This window comes from Papaver somniferum, chromosome 6, assembly GCF_003573695.1.
Source record: "Papaver somniferum cultivar HN1 chromosome 6, ASM357369v1, whole genome shotgun sequence".
Taxonomy (NCBI): domain Eukaryota; kingdom Viridiplantae; phylum Streptophyta; class Magnoliopsida; order Ranunculales; family Papaveraceae; genus Papaver; species Papaver somniferum.
Window position 1 is genome coordinate 89291827 of NC_039363.1, and position 19774 is coordinate 89311600.

At 37.1% G+C, this 19774-nt stretch overlaps 1 protein-coding gene, 1 long non-coding RNA gene, 2 other non-coding genes and 2 pseudogenes across 5 annotated transcripts; 4 read left to right on the plus strand and 2 right to left on the minus strand.

Annotated features, from left to right (window-relative positions):
• Positions 1 to 786: 786 nt before the first annotated feature.
• Positions 787 to 870, plus strand: LOC113292256 (annotated as a pseudogene).
• A 5699-nt stretch (positions 871 to 6569) lies between these two features.
• LOC113291035 (protein ACCELERATED CELL DEATH 6-like) lies at positions 6570 to 7628 on the plus strand. Its single transcript, XM_026540615.1, has 2 exons — positions 6570 to 6779; positions 6975 to 7628. The coding sequence occupies exons 1-2, from the start codon at positions 6570 to 6572 to the stop codon at positions 7626 to 7628; spliced, it is 864 nt and encodes a 287-aa protein (XP_026396400.1).
• Positions 7629 to 8130: 502 nt separating this feature from the next.
• Positions 8131 to 8201, plus strand: TRNAG-GCC. The gene has a single exon. It is a non-coding gene; the product is annotated as a tRNA-Gly (tRNA).
• Positions 8202 to 15899: 7698 nt separating this feature from the next.
• LOC113291974 lies at positions 15900 to 16026 on the minus strand (annotated as a pseudogene).
• A 1049-nt stretch (positions 16027 to 17075) lies between these two features.
• LOC113292304 lies at positions 17076 to 17273 on the minus strand. The gene has a single exon (XR_003331785.1). It is a non-coding gene; the product is annotated as a U2 spliceosomal RNA (small nuclear RNA).
• A 130-nt stretch (positions 17274 to 17403) lies between these two features.
• LOC113285848 lies at positions 17404 to 19636 on the plus strand. 2 transcript variants are annotated; one of them, XR_003328976.1, is made up of 3 exons: positions 17404 to 17553; positions 18390 to 18459; positions 19213 to 19636. It is a non-coding gene; the product is annotated as an uncharacterized LOC113285848 (long non-coding RNA). The 2 variants fall into 2 exon arrangements; XR_003328977.1 differs by having other exon boundaries at positions 17404 to 17491.
• Positions 19637 to 19774: the final 138 nt, after the last annotated feature.

A 19774-nucleotide genomic window follows, 5' to 3' on the forward strand; every position in this document is an offset into this window, starting at 1 on the left:
CCAATGATCAGGGTCGCTTAAAATCTTTCTGTCCCATATAAAATGGTATCAATATTTAGTAAACTGGTATTAGGGCATACCAATCATGAATCCAAGTACTAAAAATAATAAATCCATTAGATTAGGTCGTGCTCGTGTAGAAAATAGAGGCACGTGAAATATTTGCACCTTCAACGGGCTCAAGTCTTATCTCTTCCCGAGATTCCCATTAGGGATTTCATCTGACGATATAGACTCATCTCTTCCGCCCTTGCTCCTCCATTTTCTTCACTAGGGTTCTGGTAGGAGATTTTGGGTTTTGGATACTGATTATTCCGTCTTTCTCAATAAATTGTTAAACTTTAGCTTGATTTTGTTACTGATTTGATTGTTTTTCCTAGAGTTTCTATTATTTCAGATCTGTGTTTTTCTTGAACAACATATTTGATTTTTTGCCCAATGATGGAAAACATATTTTCTTGAACAGTTTGCTTTGAGGTTTCATGATGAGCCTTGAAACACCACCACCTCTCTCTCTTTCTCTCTTCTTTCTTTCTTTCTTTCTTTCTTTATCTCTTCTCATTCTATCCCCATCTCTCTCTCTCTTTCTTCTCCCTCCCTCTCTGGTTGGTGATGATAGACTTGTTATGAAATCTCTTTGATAATACTGTGAATGATTTATTATAGCTATGAGATCTGAGGGCATTTATTTTATCAGTTCAAGGATTTGAACTGTTTTTCTGCATTTTATGAAATTAGATCTTCAGATAAATCTTATTGATTTCATTATTTGTTTGTAAGCTGAATCGTGCAAGTGATGACAGATTAGACAGGGACTCAGACTCTTCGGAGGATGTTCGATTTGTCTCTTGGGAAAATCTCTGATGCACTAGTACTATAACTTAAATTCATTGCTTTGATTTCAAATTGATAATGGCTGTGTAGCATGTTAAGTTTGAATGTTTATATTTAACTGTTGCTTTTTCTGTTACTGCTTGCATTTTCACACACGACCTAGTGAACTCCATTGCCCAATGATGAAAAAAATCACATTGAGGAGCGGTTGTAGTGCTTTTTATTAAGAGCTTTTACATTCTCCACTTCTTCTTCTTCTCCATCATCATCATCATCATCACTTTTATTCTTCTTCCTCTTCTTGTTTGTTATTATTATTATTATTATGGTGAGATGTGTGAAGGCTCTTAGTGAATACCTTGGCCTACACTGCCTATGAATTTCATATGCTACACTATCTGAGGCATTTTGAAATCAGATGTAGACTCTCAGTATTGATTGGCTTGTTAGTCATATGTTTTAGTATATCTATGATAATCTACCGTGTTTATTTGAAGTAGTGAAGTCTTATCCTCAAATTGGGTATGTGTCTTAAGCACTTGTCTTTACAATATGATGGTGTAGAGCATAACAATTTTTTCTGCATATCCTTTCGAGTTTTTGAGCAGAACAATATGTATTAAGCACTTTGTTGTTCTTTATCTGTGTGATGATTTTGATTTGGTGCTTTGGAAAATAAGTATAGTAGATACCAGATATTCATGGTTGTGAGCATATATTCATTATGAATATAGAAAAATGTCATATGATGCCCTGTTTTATGTATAGGAGTTATTCTTGGTTGTGTTGAAATTAAAAGTTAATAAATAGTTGTATTGAGGGCAATCCTCCCCACAAAAAGAATGTATCTTTTTTGATATTGGTACATACATAGTTATGTAAGATGTCCGTGTTAATGGTGTAATATTATGGACCCTAATAGGGGTGCTAGTTTACTGGGAGGGTACTGGATCCCATACAAAATAAAGCACTTTCTTGTTTGTCTTATAGAAAATTCGGTATCCTTCCTAGTAAACAAAGCACTTAGAACATGTAGAGATACAAAACAAAGGGAAATTAGGTGTTGGACAACATCTTAAATTTTATATCTTTTTGTATATCTGATAGGTGTGAATCAGCACAATGAACTTTAGTATCTCAGTTGCTGCATTGAGGGCATTTGGTTGTCCCTGCCCCCTTTAGGTGAACCGGGGCATTTATTGGTTATGAAAGCTTAAATGTATCAAGAAAGAGAATTTAGATTTTAGACATCTTTTTAACTATTGCTGGACTGAATACCTTATAGAGACATGAGACGTGTAATGATCATGTAGTCTCATCTCATGTTATTGGAAAGAACCATCAAATTATACAAATTTTTTTTTTCTCTTACTTAAAAATTTAACAATCACATGTTTGTGGACTAAGCTTTCATATACACATGTTACTACTCAACTTATTGAATATAAGAATCACAAAAAACATAAGCAAAATTATTAGAAGAGTTGGCATTCTCTAAATCGGACAGCACTAATTATAGTACCTCTAGAACTTGACTACCAATGTTAAGTGAAACAAGGCCGGGCACAAAATTTGCTGCTCCTACAATCCTTTCAGCTCCAAGCATCATCACTATATTCTTTGTTTTATGATTCCCGTCATAATGAACCAAGAGTCTCACCATTCTTAAATTCCTAGGACTCCCAAGCTAGTGTTGTCGAAACTCCTAGGACTCCCAAGCTAGTGTTGTCGAAACTCGAATCACAATCTGGTTGATGTAGCAGAGGCCCTTCTACTAGTGCCAATTCCTTAATGTCTCACTGCCAATATCGAAAAATATAATGAGGTCGTGGCCTCCAGTTCTAACTCCTAACCAGTGAAGAGCTCCTCTTACAACTACCCCAGGTATTTCGCGAGTAGGAAAAAAAATATTGTCCCTGATCAGTATCTTTCCATGAATTTGATCGCAATGTATAAACCTCGACGTCAGATCCAGTATGATGTTCCAAAAAATAGTCTACGAGTCTTATAACCTTGTAATCGTAAGTCCTGCAGTCATAGCCAAACCCATATAATCCAGTGTTACTACTTGAAAAATGGTTTCGTGAGGTAAGCAAATCCCTGTACTCATTAGTAGATGGATTCCAAAGACTAATAGCATCCTCGTCAATAGCACTAGGGTAGTTGGTGTGCACGCAAATCAAGCCATTACAAGAGCCCAAGATCTCAGCTCTTATCTCTATAATCTGCAGAAATCAATGGGTAATCTGTCTGAACAACCTCATCACATTCATATGTCGCTGTTGATGTGGATGCTAATTCTGACAACAATGAATTATGATCTATTGTGCAGAATGTATCAACTAATCTATAACCAGTCCGGTCATACTGGAACATAATGGGTAATCTATCTAAGATTCTCTCACTCTATAATCCTGCGTTCATAAATTTACATGAATTTAAACACACATTTTTCAGAAAATACAAGGTCTCTAACCGGAATATTAACAGCCATCAAATGATACCAAACATTTTCAACTTCACCGTGTCTGTCACCAAACAATGAACTAAGAAATGCAGTTATGGGTGTGGCGATGAACTATGTGCTAACAAGGGCAGATGAGTGGAGCTTTCCTCAAGTTCGCCGAGGACACAAATGTTGTAATTGGATTTTCTACTGTGAACCCGTGATCTTAAAAACACTAAAACATCCTCTAGTTTAGGCACCGAGGAAAACTCATACTCCACAGCTCAACACCAAAAAATACTGAATGCAATTTTGAAATTGAATTGTTCACCAATGAACTTACTCTTTTCAAATTGAATTCCAGTTCTCTTCTGCAGGTGGTTCTATCTTTTCAGCAGAATATATTTCCCTGTCAATGTGCCAAGGAATATTGCTTCTTGAATTGGCATAGGTTACCAAGACTTGAAGACTAAAAAGAGAAACCCTTCTTATTTGTTATTTTTTTTGTGTGTGCATTCTCTGTGGAGACAACACTCACTCATGCATTCTTGGTGTTTTCCATTCATTAAAAGCTCATAAGAAGCTAGAATCAATTCTCCAGTTTCAGTTTGAGTGTCTCCTTTGGTTGTGGCATTGATCCAGAGATTCATATAAACTAATAAGAAGAAACTGTAGCCTTCATGAGTGAAATGACAACCAAGGAAGTGGAGAGGTTCATAGGTTCTATTCTTTATGTGGATGTAAAAATATTGTAGACACTACAGTGCAGACTGTCATCAAGTGGGAAGAGGACCATTATGTGTCAGAAAGAAGACTTTCTTGAAATAGATAAATTATTAACGGTGGTTGCACATGCACATCATTACTTAAGCTAATCATATAATAGTTGGCATGTTAGAAATGCCGGATTTGACAATAGGAATAACAAGTTGTCATGGAACCATCCTGATTAATCTGCTAGCTAGTTATACATTGAGTGCTAGCTAGTTGTACACTGATACAATCTTGAAGTAATCTGACTCGAATTATTTTAATCGTCGTGATTGAAAAGGATAATATTCTTTTAATAAATAAAATTACTATTCCATGTCGGAAATATATACAAATCAATGAATAATAATTCATCATGTTCGTCGCCATCTAGAGCAACTCTGTATGTTTCGGAGTGTATGTTAAAGACTCCCAACACACCTGATTTTCATCTCACAAAGTTTCCCCAAGGCGTGTGTCTAGCTTCCACCATGTCTGCTGCTAAAGAATTGTTAGGGAATGATCATGATCATAATCACAATCGATCTCACCAGGAAATGATGATAGGTTTACTCAAAATACTGGTCGATTTACAAGTAAAACAAGCGGAGTCACAAGCAAAACAAGCGAGTCTCATGCAACTACTCTACATCAAGTTGCAACTACTCAGCATCAAGTTGCAACCACTCAGCATCAAATGATGGAGATATTAACAAGCAGCACAACTGACGAGGGAAAACACAAAGTTGTCCAAAATCCTTCACTATCGCGTCTGAATCAGCCAGGTATGTAACGACCTATTGTGCATTTAGAAATTGAACATTTTTCCTTATTCGCCCACTATCTCACAAATAATGAAAGTTAGTATTTTTGTGACATATTTTTTTTACAAAACTCTACATTCCTATACAAAAAAAAAGAAAAAAAAAAACGAACGAATAACCACCATCAACCGTTGCAAATTAACGGTTGAAATTAGTGTATCTGGTAATTCGGATTAGAAATATAAATTGCATTAAATCTTGTGAGATAGTGTGTGAATAAAATGGTCATTAATCCTCCCTCCAACTTATATGTATATATGTGAGTAATTCTAATCTGGAGCAGTATACATATCAACATCTTCTTATATTTGGTGCATATTTTGTAGCTTTAGCATCATTGTCAACAGTAGTGGCACAAGAAAAACATATTGCTGCCAATAGTAGTGATCATGCTATAGACAAATTGACAGTAAACACGAACATGCTGTCAAAATCAGTGTATGAGGAGGAGATAATACTGGTGATACCTGGTGATCTTAATAGTAAAGATCTGCATGCATTTGAACATCGGCAACAACTGCAGTTGAGTGATTTGACAGGATATCAAACAATCATAGAAAAGGAGCTTGAGTCTGGTAACTAAGCTATATTGCATGTCCTACAATTTTCTTTCTAATAAAAGAATTACTAGAGCTGATGATACGAATATTTTAATTATGATCTTGTATCCCTTCTATGCATGTTTGAATTAAGATGAAGAAGAAGAGGGTGGTCAAGTGGTGAATAACTTTGTTTTGGATGGATACGAGCTGCTACATGAGGCAACGGTAAATGGTGACTGGGGTGAGGCTAGTAAATTTTTGGAGGATCCTGAAGCAATTACGAAGCCCATCACTAGTGATTTACACACAGTGTTGGATTTAGCTATATATAATATGGTGGATTTGATGTTTGTGGAGGAGATTTTGAAACTCATGCCCCCAAAAGCACTTGAAAAGAAAACAGCAGAGGGCTTAACACCTCTTCACTATGCTGCCGCATGTGGATATGCTAAAGCTGCCGAGTTGATTGTAACGAAGAACCCGAAGGCAACCCAAATAATAAGCGAGGACGTATATAAGTTGCTGCCATTTTTACTTGCTGTTGGAACAATCAGTGTTGGACAGAAAGAAACAGTTGAGTATTTATATTCTGTAACGAGACACGAGCATCCCAGTCCGTTCTCAGGTCATCAAGGTGCTAGTAATTTGTGTAGGATAAACAGTAAGTGCGCAGAACTCCTAATAATTAATATGCTGAACTATTAATTAACAAATTAATACAGAAAAACAAAAAACAAGCATATGTACTGAATTTAATAGAGGTTACTTACAACATTTCTGATTGTAGAGGTATGCGGCATACCGTATGCCATTATTCTTATTTGCATGCTTACAAGAAATTTTAATTGTTTTTAACATGGTTAAACTTTTGGTTTGTAGATATCGCATCGTCCATTGTACAGCGGTTTCCAAGACTGGTTACTGAGAGGACGAAAGTAGCTAAGATATGTGGATTGGAATTGATTGCAGAAAGGCCGTTTGCATTTGCAAGTGGAAGGAAGCGTACATTCTGGGAACGCTGCATCTATTCATGTTTGTTAACTATCCTAACTAACTTTGGGTTTGAACGTCATCAAGACGGCTACAAAGCAAGGAACCATAGAACTTGTAAAGCAATGTATTAAAACCTTTCCGTACCTGATGAAGTGTGATATCGATACGGTGGGGAAAACGATGCTGCAACTAGCTATAGCTAAACCAAATGAAATGATCGTGGATCTCATATGTGAAGCAAGTGAAGATGGAATTAGTGATCTAGTTGATACGAATGATATAGAGGGAAACACTGTCCTGCATTACGCTGCCAAGTTAGCACCCTCTGATCATCTTAATACGATCTTTGGAGCATATCTTCAGATGCAACGAGAACTGCATTTGATCTCTGTCTACTTAAGGTTAATAAAGTTCTGCATTCTATGCCTGACCGTCTTTGTGCACGTTTTCTTCAAATCTGAAACCTATATATATCCGTCCCATTTATGATATCAAATGCACCTTTGATTTTGTATATTTCATTTACATCTTCTATTTTGCGATGTGACTCTTTTGTGATCTTCATAGTCATTTCACTTTGTTCAGGGGGTTGAAAATATGATGCTTGAGAAAAATAAGCTCAAGAGAAATGCGGAAGGGGATACAGCTCGCCATATATTTATGGAGGAACACAAAGAGTTAATGGAAAAAGGAGAAAAACTGTTGAAGGATACATCTGGATCGTGCATGGTAGTAGCAGCCCTTATTGCTACAGTAGCATTTGCCGCTGCTTTTACTGCACCTGGTGGTAACGTCAGTGATAGTAACAGCACAAAGAATGGCACCCCAGTTTTCTATCATAAGACTTCATTTACACTTTTTGCGGTAGTAGATGCCACAGCGTTATTCTCTTCTGTCACATCAGTACTCATGTTTTTGGCCACATATACTTCCCGGTACGCGGAAGTTGATTTCTTGAAGTCCTTGCCACGAAAGTTGATAGTGGGACTTGTAACTCTCTTCATATCTATGGCGACCATATTGGTTGCATTTGGTGCGTCATTGTATATTGTGCTTGGAGAAAGGTTCTCATGGGCTGCGATTCCTATAGCGTTGTTCAGTTGTGTTCCTTTGACATTATTTGCATCATTGCAGTTACCACTGTTTTTTGAAATGGTTCGTTCCACGTACTGGAGTAGCCCGCTTCAAAAACATAGATATATCCCCAGCCAACAGTTCAATACAAAGAAAGATAGCTGAAATTAGATTAGCAAAAAAGTAGTCGGGATACTGTTGGTATATTGAGTTTGGATTTCTCAACTGCCAACAGCCAATATTTTTTGAGATGTCCTGTATTTTGTCAGCTGGCTGTTAATCTGGAGGTGCAACAGTAGTACATATGTAAAATCATTTTTATGTGCGTTTGCATGACTGACTGCCCACTGTGTCTCAGATTGCAATCTTTTTGCTCATATTCAGTTTTCCAGTTAAATCTTGCTTCTGGACTGATTAATTTCTGTATAAAATTGATCACACTGGCTAAGCGCCACCAGTATTTATATGTTGTAAGATTGGAGATTATTTGTGAATCGATGAACTAACATTTCGAGAAAAGAAGATGATCTACGAGCATTTCTTACTTGGTTGGAAGTTCCAACTTAGCCATATGAGCCATGAAGCAAAACTGACTTATTTGGAACACTTCAACGCGTTGTTTTTGTAACTTTGTCAAGTCGTCGCCATAAGGAATATGGAGCATTCAGCACCAGTGGTTTAGTGGTAGAATAGTACCCTGCCACGGTACAGACCCGGGTTCGATTCCCGGCTGGTGCATTCTTTTATTTTTATTTTTTTTTATCATTTTGATTATATGAGGTTCAAATTTTATTCCTCTGGAGGGTGTAGACGGTCAATTGATAACACGTACATCAAGGGAAGCTCTTGTATTTAGGGCTGTTCATGGTCGGTTTTGGTTCGGTTTCTAGCCAAACCAAAACCGAAACCAATACTATTGGTTTCTAAAAATCTAAACCAAACCAATCCATTAACCATTGGTTCGGTTTCCAAATGGTTCCAGTTGGTTTCGGTTTGTCCCAGTGGTTTTTGGTTAACCAATAATTATGTCAAACCAAAAAAAAAATACACAAATTTACAGATAAAAAAATCGTAGTTGCCGAAAGTATTGGTTTACACAAATATACAGACAAAAAAAGAAAAATCAAGAATTGTTAAAGCTTACTCTAATTCTAGAGATCAAAAGAAGATATGTAATATATCTTAATTTAGTTATTGACAAATAAAAAAGAAGGAAGACGGGAAGAAAAAAGTCGAGTAGCAGCAGCTGTAGTTGGGGGTGGAGAAGGGAGGCGGCTGAGAGAAAGAGAAAGAGGGAGAGTATCATAATGGAATATTAGATTTAGGGTTTCTATTTATCCTCTAAATCAATGGGTAGAATCTAATACTTTTAAATCGACGGTAAAAACTAAGTTTAAAAATTAATCGGTTTCCCAATGGTTTTTGGTTCGGTTTTCAGGTCAAACCAAAACCAAACCAGTAATGTCGGTTTTTCAACTTTTTTTACCAAACCAATCCAAATCTAAATGGTTTGGTTCGGTTTCTTTCTTATTGGTCTGGTTCGGTCGGTTTCCAACGGTTAACCGACACCATGTTCAGCCCTACTTGTATTGCAGTTGCTCCTGAAGGTTGAAAACAGATAACTTGGAAGGTAAGCCCAGTAGAAGCCATCACATCACAGTAGTTTGCTTTTTCAGATAAAGTGACTCGCTTAATGACCCAAAAGTTGAAGGGTGGATATTCCACTGGTAGCTTCTGGTCTGTTTCTTACCAAGAATCGGTATACTGCTTACAAATAGAGAAATTGGGTCAATTGTCCAAATATTTTTAAAACATGGTTCCAATGGACGAGTAAAAGTTAGTATGGGTGAAATGGACACCAAAAAAATAGCAAGAATGAATCTGGATTCATCCTGGCTTAAACTTAAAAAATAGCGAGGGTGACACTGGATGCATCCTGATGTAAAATAAAAATAAGAAAATGTATTTGAAAATCGGTAGGATGAAACTGTTTACATCCTGACTATTTTTACATTCTCGTCCATTTAAACAGTATCAAATTTTACATGTCTTTTTTACCCAGAAATTATCGTTATTGGGTTAATTGACCAATTTTGTGTTACAAATAAGAATGCATCTTTAAAATATTGTATCCTCTCACAGCTTCATTAGAACATACATATGTGAACGAGTTTATCCAAAATCTACCTTGACTACTCAAGTTGTCTCAAGTTTTACGATCGAGCATGCTACACAGAAGTTCAAAGTTGGCATTTTCCTTTAAGTTTTAGGGTCAAGTTCAACAGAGAACCTGTTGGAGACGCGCCAAAACCAAACAATTCAAGTTACACCGAGCCAATTTATATTGACAACGATTCATTGATTGTAATCCAAAACCATTTGGGGTTAAACATTCGAATCCAATTCCTGGTAATGATACTAAATTGAGAAATCTAGAATATTTTTTTTGATCGTTCAAAAGAATAGATTAAAAAACACACAAGCTGTGTGCGGGCAGATACACAGACAAAGAGCGAAAAACCCACAAACAAAAAGCAAAGCTAAACAAAAGGAAATTCTAAGAATTCAAAGAGTGTTAACAAAAGAAGACACATCTTGCAAAACCTAAAAAAACAAAGAGCAACTTGCAAACTACAACGTGGATCACTGCCTAAAAATAGTTATCCCTTGTCAACATCTTCTATTATTAAATCATCGTGGTTTTTTGCGAGATCACTGAACATTTCTTCACGGTTGGCCTTCATAGGTGGAAACTCTAATCCCCATAAAGATCCATAATCCACGAGCTTATCTGCCGAGACGTTAGGAGCTTTAGATTTAGGAAGTTTTTTCTTTTTTGAACTTGTACCTTTGGATATCATACTCAATTTCGTACAAACTCCAATAACTGGCTTGGACAATAACTGCTAGCTCCTTTGAATCTTTCAAAACTAACATAGAATTATATGTTATAGCAATTGGATATTTCATTGGTGCATTCTTGTTATCATTATGATTTATCTGCAATGCGGTCATTCTATTATTCAATTTGCAGGAAGGAGATAATACCAGCTCTTAGTATGTGAAATGTTACTTAATTAAGTAATATTTGATAGGGTCATGAGATCAATATTTGATAGGGTCATGAAGATTTGAGGCCGAATCTTGTGGTAGAGCATGGGCGCCCAACAAGAGAATATAGACTTGCCACTGGCATACTCCACAATCGGGGAATCTATGCACAACTAAGACAAAATTGAACTAAGCACCTCTGGGCTTTAAAAGGAGCAAGAGACGATGCGCAGGGGCGAGGCAGAGGGAGAGGCAGATAGATGTTATTTTCAATTTAGTATTGTTGTTTGTTTCAATTAATATGTTTTTTAATTTAAAGTTGTTTGTTTAAACGACGACACTAAAAATTAAAATTGAGGCAATTATATTAAAAGTAATTTTAAATAAACGATTACAGTTAAATTAAACTAAACTGAATAAAATTAAACGACTACACTGAATTAAATTAAACTTAATTCAAAAAGAATTAAAATCAGTTAGCAAGACTGTATTCATCTTCGTTTTCTTCCGAGGCATCATCTTCGTCTTCTTCCACATTCACATACAAGCCAGTTTGTTGAGGGGGGACTTGTTCATTGACTTGTTATTGTTCGGCATGGGCTTGTTGTTCGACCGCATCCATTTGCTTAGTCCATCCAGCCTATTGTCGTCCATTCATTAGTCCAGTGTTCAAGGAGAGTAACTTGGAAAGCTTACTATCCATGTAGTATTATTCTCGCGAAAGACGACATTTTTGTTGATTATTTAAAGCAATGCCACGGTCTCTGACTCTATCTGCTTTTATCTGCATCTCGAATTCCTTGAGATCAGCATAGATGAACTCGCTTGAACCTCCTACTGCTGCTCGTTGGGCTGCGTCTCTCGCTGCTTTAGAAGCTTTCTTACCAGCTCCTCTTCTTCTCTTGACGTTGGTGTTAACGTCTGTATTAGTGTTGTGTTGTTCCTGACCACTTGGAGTTCCATCAGGCGAGGAAGAAGGTCCTCCATTCTGAAAATCCTACGTGATTGGACCATGTGGTGATCTTGCAGGCACTTGATGACCTTCCAGCAAGTATGGATTAAACATGTTAAGCACCCTCAAAATGGTGAAACAAGCTTCATGTTGGAAGCTCGTTTTGTGGGATCTTTGCCACTCTTCCCGACATCTTCGTTCACATCCGGTTCGCCTTCACCACTTCTTCTATTATGCCACATTTGAGTGATCAAAGCTACATATTCACTAACGGCTGCTGAAATTGCGTGAAAACGATGAGACAACCCATCGCCATCATGTCTATTGGGGTTACCTGTTTCTTCACCAAAATTTTGTAATATCTTATCATAAAAAGTTTTTTTTCTTGATAAGTACCATTTATTTCATACTGTGTATATAAAACATAACTTCTGCAAAGTGACTCGTCTTCATCCATTATATACTTGACATCACGAATTCTTGCGGTTCTTTGTTGTGTTTCTTGTTGTGTTTCTTGTTGTGATTGTTGTTGTGTTTGTTGTGGTATTTGTTGTGGTGTTTGTTGTTGTGATTGCTGTTGTGAACGTTGTTGTAATCATTGTTGTGAGGATGCTATATTTGTTAATAATGAATTTTATAGATGAAAAAGCGGGGTCTAACACCACTACCCAATATTTCGCCTAGATAAATCAATCCCCTCACAACAATCTTAATCATGTGGTAGCGAAACAAGATGTTGCGGAATCACAAACAATGAGACGAAGATGTTTGTGACTACTTTTTATATCTTTCCTATCAGAGATATTAATCTCAAACCAATCAATATGATTGTACTCGTACGATAGAAGATGCAAGGTCATATCACACAAATACGATAAAAGTAGTATCGGTCTGGCTTCACAATCCCAATGAAGTCTTTAAGTCGTTAACCTGGTTTTAGAAGAAGAAAACCAAAGGTTAAAGGATAATCGACTCTAGCACGCAAAATAGTATCACACGTGAAGTGTGGGGATTAGTTTTACACAATACTATATGTATCCTTTATATAGTCTTTCAAATCAGGGTTTCGCCTTGGTCACAAAGCGAAAAATATCCACTATTAGATGAAAACCCGATTTAGATTCAAGCTAATATTTCTCAACCGTTAGATCGAAAACTTAGCTTGTTATACACAAATGAAATGCACGCTTCTAGGTTTGTTAACCGTACCCAAACGTGTACATTGTTGGTTCAACAATAGTTAACCAAAAGGTTAGTCATATGAGCATTTCATACCAACCATATTCTTCTTCACCATAACTAGTTCAGATGAATTCAAATGAACTAGTTAGAGAGTTATTCAATTGCAAGGAAATCGTATGTACTACACAAGACACAATTGAAGCAAAGATGATTTGATTCACTTGAATCGGCTCATGAACTTTTATTGCCACGGTTTGCAAACTGCATTCCTTAGTCATTATAAGTTTAAGTTCAGAAATCATCTTCAGATATATAACCTTCTTAAGTTCGCACACTAGGTTTGCGGACTTAAACAAACGGGAAGAGTTTACAAATTCCAGTTGAAAATCTCGGCAAAGACTTTCCGCCGGTTCGCGGACTAGTACTCACGCAACAAGTTTGTGAACTCCAGCAAAATTTCTCGGGATGAGAAGTTTGGTAGTTCGCGGACTGAGTTCGCGGACTTGGCAACAAGCAATTCTTCCGGTTTCTCTTGATCAACAAAGTTAGCAAACTTTGGTTCAAGGGATAGGACTTATGCACATATGTGTTTCCACAACAATAGTTATGTCCATCATTGGTTATGTAATATAAACTCTCATTCCAACCAATGAAACATTCTTAGAGGACGTTATATAGTTGTTATACCATTTCTCGTCAAAGCAATTTTCAAAGTGATTGAAACATATCATGACTTTCGTCACTAGGTAAAGATAAACATGGTCGAAGCGAAACGCTTGCCAACACATATTTCGAGATATAGATAGGCGAGGTATACTCGGCTCCAAATACCAAATGTGTATAATCTAAGTCTATATATAGCATACGAATTTTTGTCTCAAGAAGTAGGAGATAGAGTAGATAGACTTTTGAGTGACAGATAAGTTCAAGTCTTCACATACCTTTTTGTCGACAAGTTCCACCGGTTCCTTGAGTAGTTCTTCTTCTTGTATGATGATTCGCCATGAAGTCCTTGATCTCAACTACACTTTCTATCCTAATCCGAGACTTAGCTATAGTAGACTAGAAATCAAGACTTATACTTTTGATCACCAACATTGACAAACATGCTTGAGATAGCAACGCATGTTAGTTCGACCGAGAAATGCTCTAATATTAGAGATGGGATTTTTTCTGGTAGAGTGAGTTGATATGGATAGTTTTGTTCGGAGATGAACAAAGAAAAATTGAGATGGTATGAAATTCTGTAATTTTGAGGTAGTGATGAAGAAGGTGTGAGTTTTAAGTCTCGAGATGAACTGAATTTGTTGGGAAACAAAAATGAGTAACAGTCGTTGGATGGAAGGAGCTGTTGGCGCTTTTAATAAAACTCTGCGTGTTAACAAAAAACGCTGGAGTTTGAACTACAAGTGGGCAGTAGAAAGACAAGCGCCAGCGTTTGAGCGAAGCCAGCCCGACCTTCCATCAAGCGCGCGCTACACCTTCCAACTCAATGAAAAAATGTACAAATTTGTTGATTTGAGCATCCATTTTTCATGTTTGTTGAGTCCATAGTGGGAGCAAAATGAACAAACTTTGTTAATATAATAGAATGAGTTTGTTCATTCCATAGGAACTGCTCTGGCCTTCACGTTTAACCACAAAGTACATTCGATTTGTTAATATAATGGAATGAGTTTAGTAGACTCACGTTTTCCCACCCTCAAATTACAGCTGGTCATGTAATGCACCGGACGACGACACCTTGGTGGCTTGGTCCCTGTGGTGATGCAGCAGTTGAAAATTCTTGTTTAAGCTAAAGGAACAATCGCTTACGCTATTCTACTCACAAATTGGGGATGTAGCTCAGATGGTAGAGCGCTCGCTTAGCATGCGAGAGGTATGGGGATCGATGCCCCACTTCTACATCCTTTTTTCTCTTTTTGTTTTTTTTTTGTTTTGTCAGAGCATACACCCGTGAAGTTATATACTGTGAACTGTTTCGGTGCTTGAAGCCAATGAAATACAAAAGGAAATTCATAGAGAGTGTTAATTTGAATGATTTACTTTTTGTAAGGTTTGTAGATAGAAGTAAGTTTGTGAGCAACACCAAGTGATTCAAGAGAAATCTAAGCATTTGACAAAAGATTCAAGCCAGGACCAGTGACTCTCAGCTTTCTCCAACCCTTTTTAGTGCCAAGCCTGTTGCTAAACCTGCAACACCACCTCCACCTATCACTACTTTTATCACAACATTTTCCATCAAAAATCCAGTATAGTTATGCCTGCACAATAACCATGTTTGCATAATCTTGACTGTTTCTGAGAGATTAAGTGAATTAGGAATGAGATTCTTATGATTTCTCTCTTTCACACAAGATAAACCTCTCATATCAGACTGTTGAATTACATCCTTTACTCCCTATGGGGAGCCAGACACACTATCTAACATTGTCTTTTGTTGTGTGACTTCTGTGTCTCGTTTAGCCATTTCTATGTCTAGAAAATAAAAATGAATAGAATGTTCTGAGTTCCAGAAAATTTGCCAAGCAGAAAACTTAAAGACAACAAATCGAATTCATGCCTTGGTATGAATTGTTGCCCCGTCTTCTGAATGTATCATCACCCCGAATGGATTGTTATCTTGACGTTTTCTCAATTGGGAGAAGCTTCGAAGAAAAACGGACCATATCAGTCGGCAATTCCTCTAGTAGAGAGCTTCAAGTAAGGCCTTTCTGTGCAGTCCAGCTGCCATCCACTCCTCTAGTAGAGAGCTTCAAGTAAGTCCATCTGCCATCCACTCCTCCCAACATATACCAATCACAACTGTAATTCTAGACTAGACTCGAAACTTCAATTACAGTACTAAACGCCAATTTTAGAAGACAACCAGTCAGGACTTAATCATGCAGGCATCGTCACTTTATTTTCGGACAAAAGATTAGTTAAATGAATTGGTAGGGGTGCGCCAGGCTTTTGCAGAAGTGCAATGCAAAGGTGACGCATGAGAACCCCAGTAACAAGTTACTGTGATGGGAACTCCACCATATTAAGTGGATGTTAATGATATTAATCACGATTGATATGGGGGTTACCGTATATATACAACTGTTACATTTTAAGGGCAGGCAAACGGACTATCAAATCATTTGCCATACACTGGCTCTCGCTGACCATTTATTGAAGAGATCTTTTTCCCTGTTAAGGTTGCCAAAAATGTGCACATGCTGCCAAGCATAAAAACTAAACTATTGGTTTTGAGTATTGTTGGGTTCCTCTTTAGAAAAGAGAAACCCTCCAAAAATAAAAATAGGCATATGCCGCTTATAAACGGCAAGCACACGGTATTCTTTAGTAAAAGGCGAAAGAATAGTTTGCTTTGTGCTTACCGCACGGCTGCGTGAATCAATTGGTAGAGTGAAGCGCTTACTTTATACAGAGCATTTTGAGCAGAGTTGTGCTTTCTAGTCCATGTGGGATTATTTCTCTTCATTTCAACTGAGATTCAAAGTTACTAACTAATCCAGCTTTCTGGGCTTACTAACAAAAGGAGGAATAGTGGGATTTCAAAGCTTCCATACTTCATTCATTTTGTTTCCAAGGAGAATGGAAAGGAAAGGTTACCTTCCTCATTTTGTTAGAAGGCTCCAGTCTACACTCCGATCACAAGCATATGAAAGCTTGTGAGCTTTCTGTCAATGATATGAGCTTTTGAGTAAAATGTCAAAAAAGAATCTTATCTTCAGGGTGATGAAGAAGAATAAGAAAGTGATGCTTATGTGCAAGTACCACCTTCCTGACTCAATTCCGTAGCCAAAAAGCAAAATTCAGCTGAAATGTTTGATGAAGAGCAAGCGAAGATGCAAGATTCACTCCAGTGGCCTGAAGTATAAATCTTTCAATGGAACAGTTGGATCTTATATCGCAGCCAGCTCAACCGTAGCTTACTGATGCATTCCATCGATAAGAGACAAGTTTAGTTGAATGAATTGGGCAGGGGCTGTTACCGCATAGCTAACTGATGCTACTGTGATGGGAACTCCCCCATCAATTTGGCGCGCCTTGGGTATTACCGAAAAGCTTTAGACTAGGCCCTCTAAAAAATTTAGAAACAGCAATTTGAGCTGCACTTGTTTCTAGATCGATTGTACAATATTGATTGTACAGTTACAGTTGGAGGTAATAAGGTGTTACTGACTAGGCCTTCTACAGGTTATCAAGGAAGTTTAAATTTTCCGTTCCATCTTGCAAATTTTGAAACTGCAACTTGAGCTGAACTAGTTAGAATAAGAGGTAGCAAGGTGTGTAACTTTTGAGTGACATAGACAGCCTAGCCACCACTATAAGCTTAAGACTAGGCCTTCTACAAGTTTGCTAAAAATCCACATAATTAAGCTTAAGACTAGGCCTTCTATAGGTTGGTGCAAAAGATTAGCTTTGATATTTGGTGGGGGTGCGCCGGACCTTTGCAGTAGTGCAACGCAGAGGCGACACATGAGAACCCCAGCAGCAAGCTGCTGTGATGGGAGCTCCCCCAGGAAAAAAATTAATTTAATATCATGCCATCCGATGGACGGCATATCAGATATTAACCTGATAAGAACAGATACTACACTTGATCTTAGCCAAAAGGCCGAGAAAGGTATGCTTCTTCTATCCTTGAGCTCCTGTTTTTATATTCTCTTGTTTCAATTCCTCTACTCTGGACTTGTCTATGTGGGACTAAATCTTTAGTTTGCTGCCGCTAGGTGCCGATGTTTTAGTATCCAACTGGCTCGAGGGAACCTTATAATTTTCTATCCTCTCACAGCTTCATTGGAACATACTAAAATAACAAGAATTGGCAATGAACATGGGCTTAGCGGTGAGCACAATTTTCTGCTTCCATATGCTTATTTATTGTGAGTAGTTGGCAAACTAATACAGGTATTGCTACGTACGTTTTGATTTGTTTTCTTTTACAGTATATTTAAAAATTTAGCAGTCACTGAGGGTAACGGGTAACCGTCCCAAAATTTGAGTGGTTTTTCATGACATTTTGAATGGGTTTAGATGTAATGGTTCTCAGGAATGAAGCTTTCATGAAACTTTGGCTGTATGTTGAACTTCAACTATGTAAAATACAACGTCTGTTACATGAACTGCAACTGTTTGACAAAATATCCCAATGAAAAAGTTGATTTGGGTGTCTCAGTTGGTACCTTAATTTTTGTTGTGTGAAATCGAAGAAAATCGCAGTTGAATATATTAATGGAGAGATAACAAAGACTGGTTCTCAAACTCATTGAGTCTTAGCAAACAGTTCAAGAAAGTATGAATTTGTGGTGTTTCTTTTAAGTTTAGCTCGAGTACTCTACTTCATAATCTTTTGGTTATTGGTTTTCTAATTTTACAAGCTCTACTCTTAATTCTAATTGGGTACATTTCCTGAATGGGATGTTCCCATGGAAACTACTACTTATCCCTATGACAGTTCGTTTATGTGCTGCAAAATGTTTCTTAATTTCTTAAACTTAATATAATGGTCACCGCAGTAAGAGAATATGACTGAAAAAGAAACAAGAGAAAATTGTTAAACCAACCCTTTGTGTAAATGGGTAGTTATGATTGAAGAAATATTAAATGAAAAGTTCAATTTTAGTTGGAATGGAATGGCAGGCGCATTGCTTGTACGTCTAGACTAGTTGTGATGGTATAAGTTTTTTTTTTTTTTTTTTGCTTCCAGTGAAGTGAAATTTTGGTTCTTCTTCTTCTCTGATCAGTAGAAAGATAGACAGAGTCTGAAGGGAGGAGCTTGAAGATATCTTTGGTGTGGTGGATCTCTGTTGATAGGTACACCATTCATTTTTTAATCCTCGTAGTTTTTTTGAGACGATGATTAGTGATATAGCCTGTTTTGATTAGTATCTTTTAATTGTTTGTTTTTTAGTAGTTTGGGGTTTGGGGTTTTCTAAGAATTGGGTTTCATTAAATCTTCATGTGTTTGAAAATACTGCCATCATTGGAATTATACACACTTCCTTCCATATGCGTTCACTTGATAAATGAGATCTACCAAAACAAAGAAATCATGTTATGCAATTTTTGAAAAGTTTAAGTAATTGAAAAAAAAAATTGTTACGAGGGTAAATGCAGTTTTAGGTAGCTGACCTTCATCATGTGCTAGTTGAGTGTGAGCTGCTTGAGTGAAACTTTGTACCTTGTTAGTCAACAGCTTAACTGGTTTCCTTTGCCATATTTTATTTGCTTGCTTTTCTTTGACAATGATAGATCAATTGTAAAAGCCTTAGTCAGGGCTGTAGTTGTGTTTCTCTATGCTCTCATTTTGGATCTATATTTTGCAGAAGTTGTATGAGCCGTTTCTCTTATATTTCTAATTCTCAGGCAAGATATGGAAGAAGAATGATCCGCATCTTACTCAATTAGTAGTGAATAAACCAATGCAGAACTATTCAACTTAATAAGCATACTTTATTTGCATTTAATTGTGCTCTAGAGTCCAACTGTAGATTAGACCAAACTCTCTAACTTTAGATATATAATAAAAATCAGATGCAGACTGACAAGTGGTTGATTTGCGTACAGTGGTGGAAGACATCAAACATCTTGATTTACAAAGAGAAGACAGCTATTTAATTGTTGCTAGGGAACATGGCTAAGGGTTTGATATGGGCAACAGCCGAGGACTTGGCAAGGAATAGAGGACGAGTCCTTTCTCTATACTGTCAGATATTAAGAAGCCTCAATTCCACAAAACTTCCCATGAACTTCGCAGCAAGATTGGCCAAGAAAGCAGAGGCTCGTGCTATCTTCATGCTAGGCGCGGAAGAGGAATCCCTTCACAACATTGAGGACCTCGTTGATAGTGGAGTGTACGCTCTTTCCCTCTTAAGAGAAGGGGAAATCCCTAAGTACATCCAATGAGTGCACCACTGGTTACTGAGCCTCTCTCATACTGTGCTATTGCTAGTTTTTGATAGAATTTACACTGTCCTTCAAATTTCGTTTGTTTATGACAAATGTTGCACAAGAAACAAAGAAGAGGAAATATAGCTTTTAGCCGATGAATTCAAAATATTTCTGATGTCCATACTTTCTAGCAACTGCGATATGACAAGAACAAGAACTATAACAATAAAAAATAGAG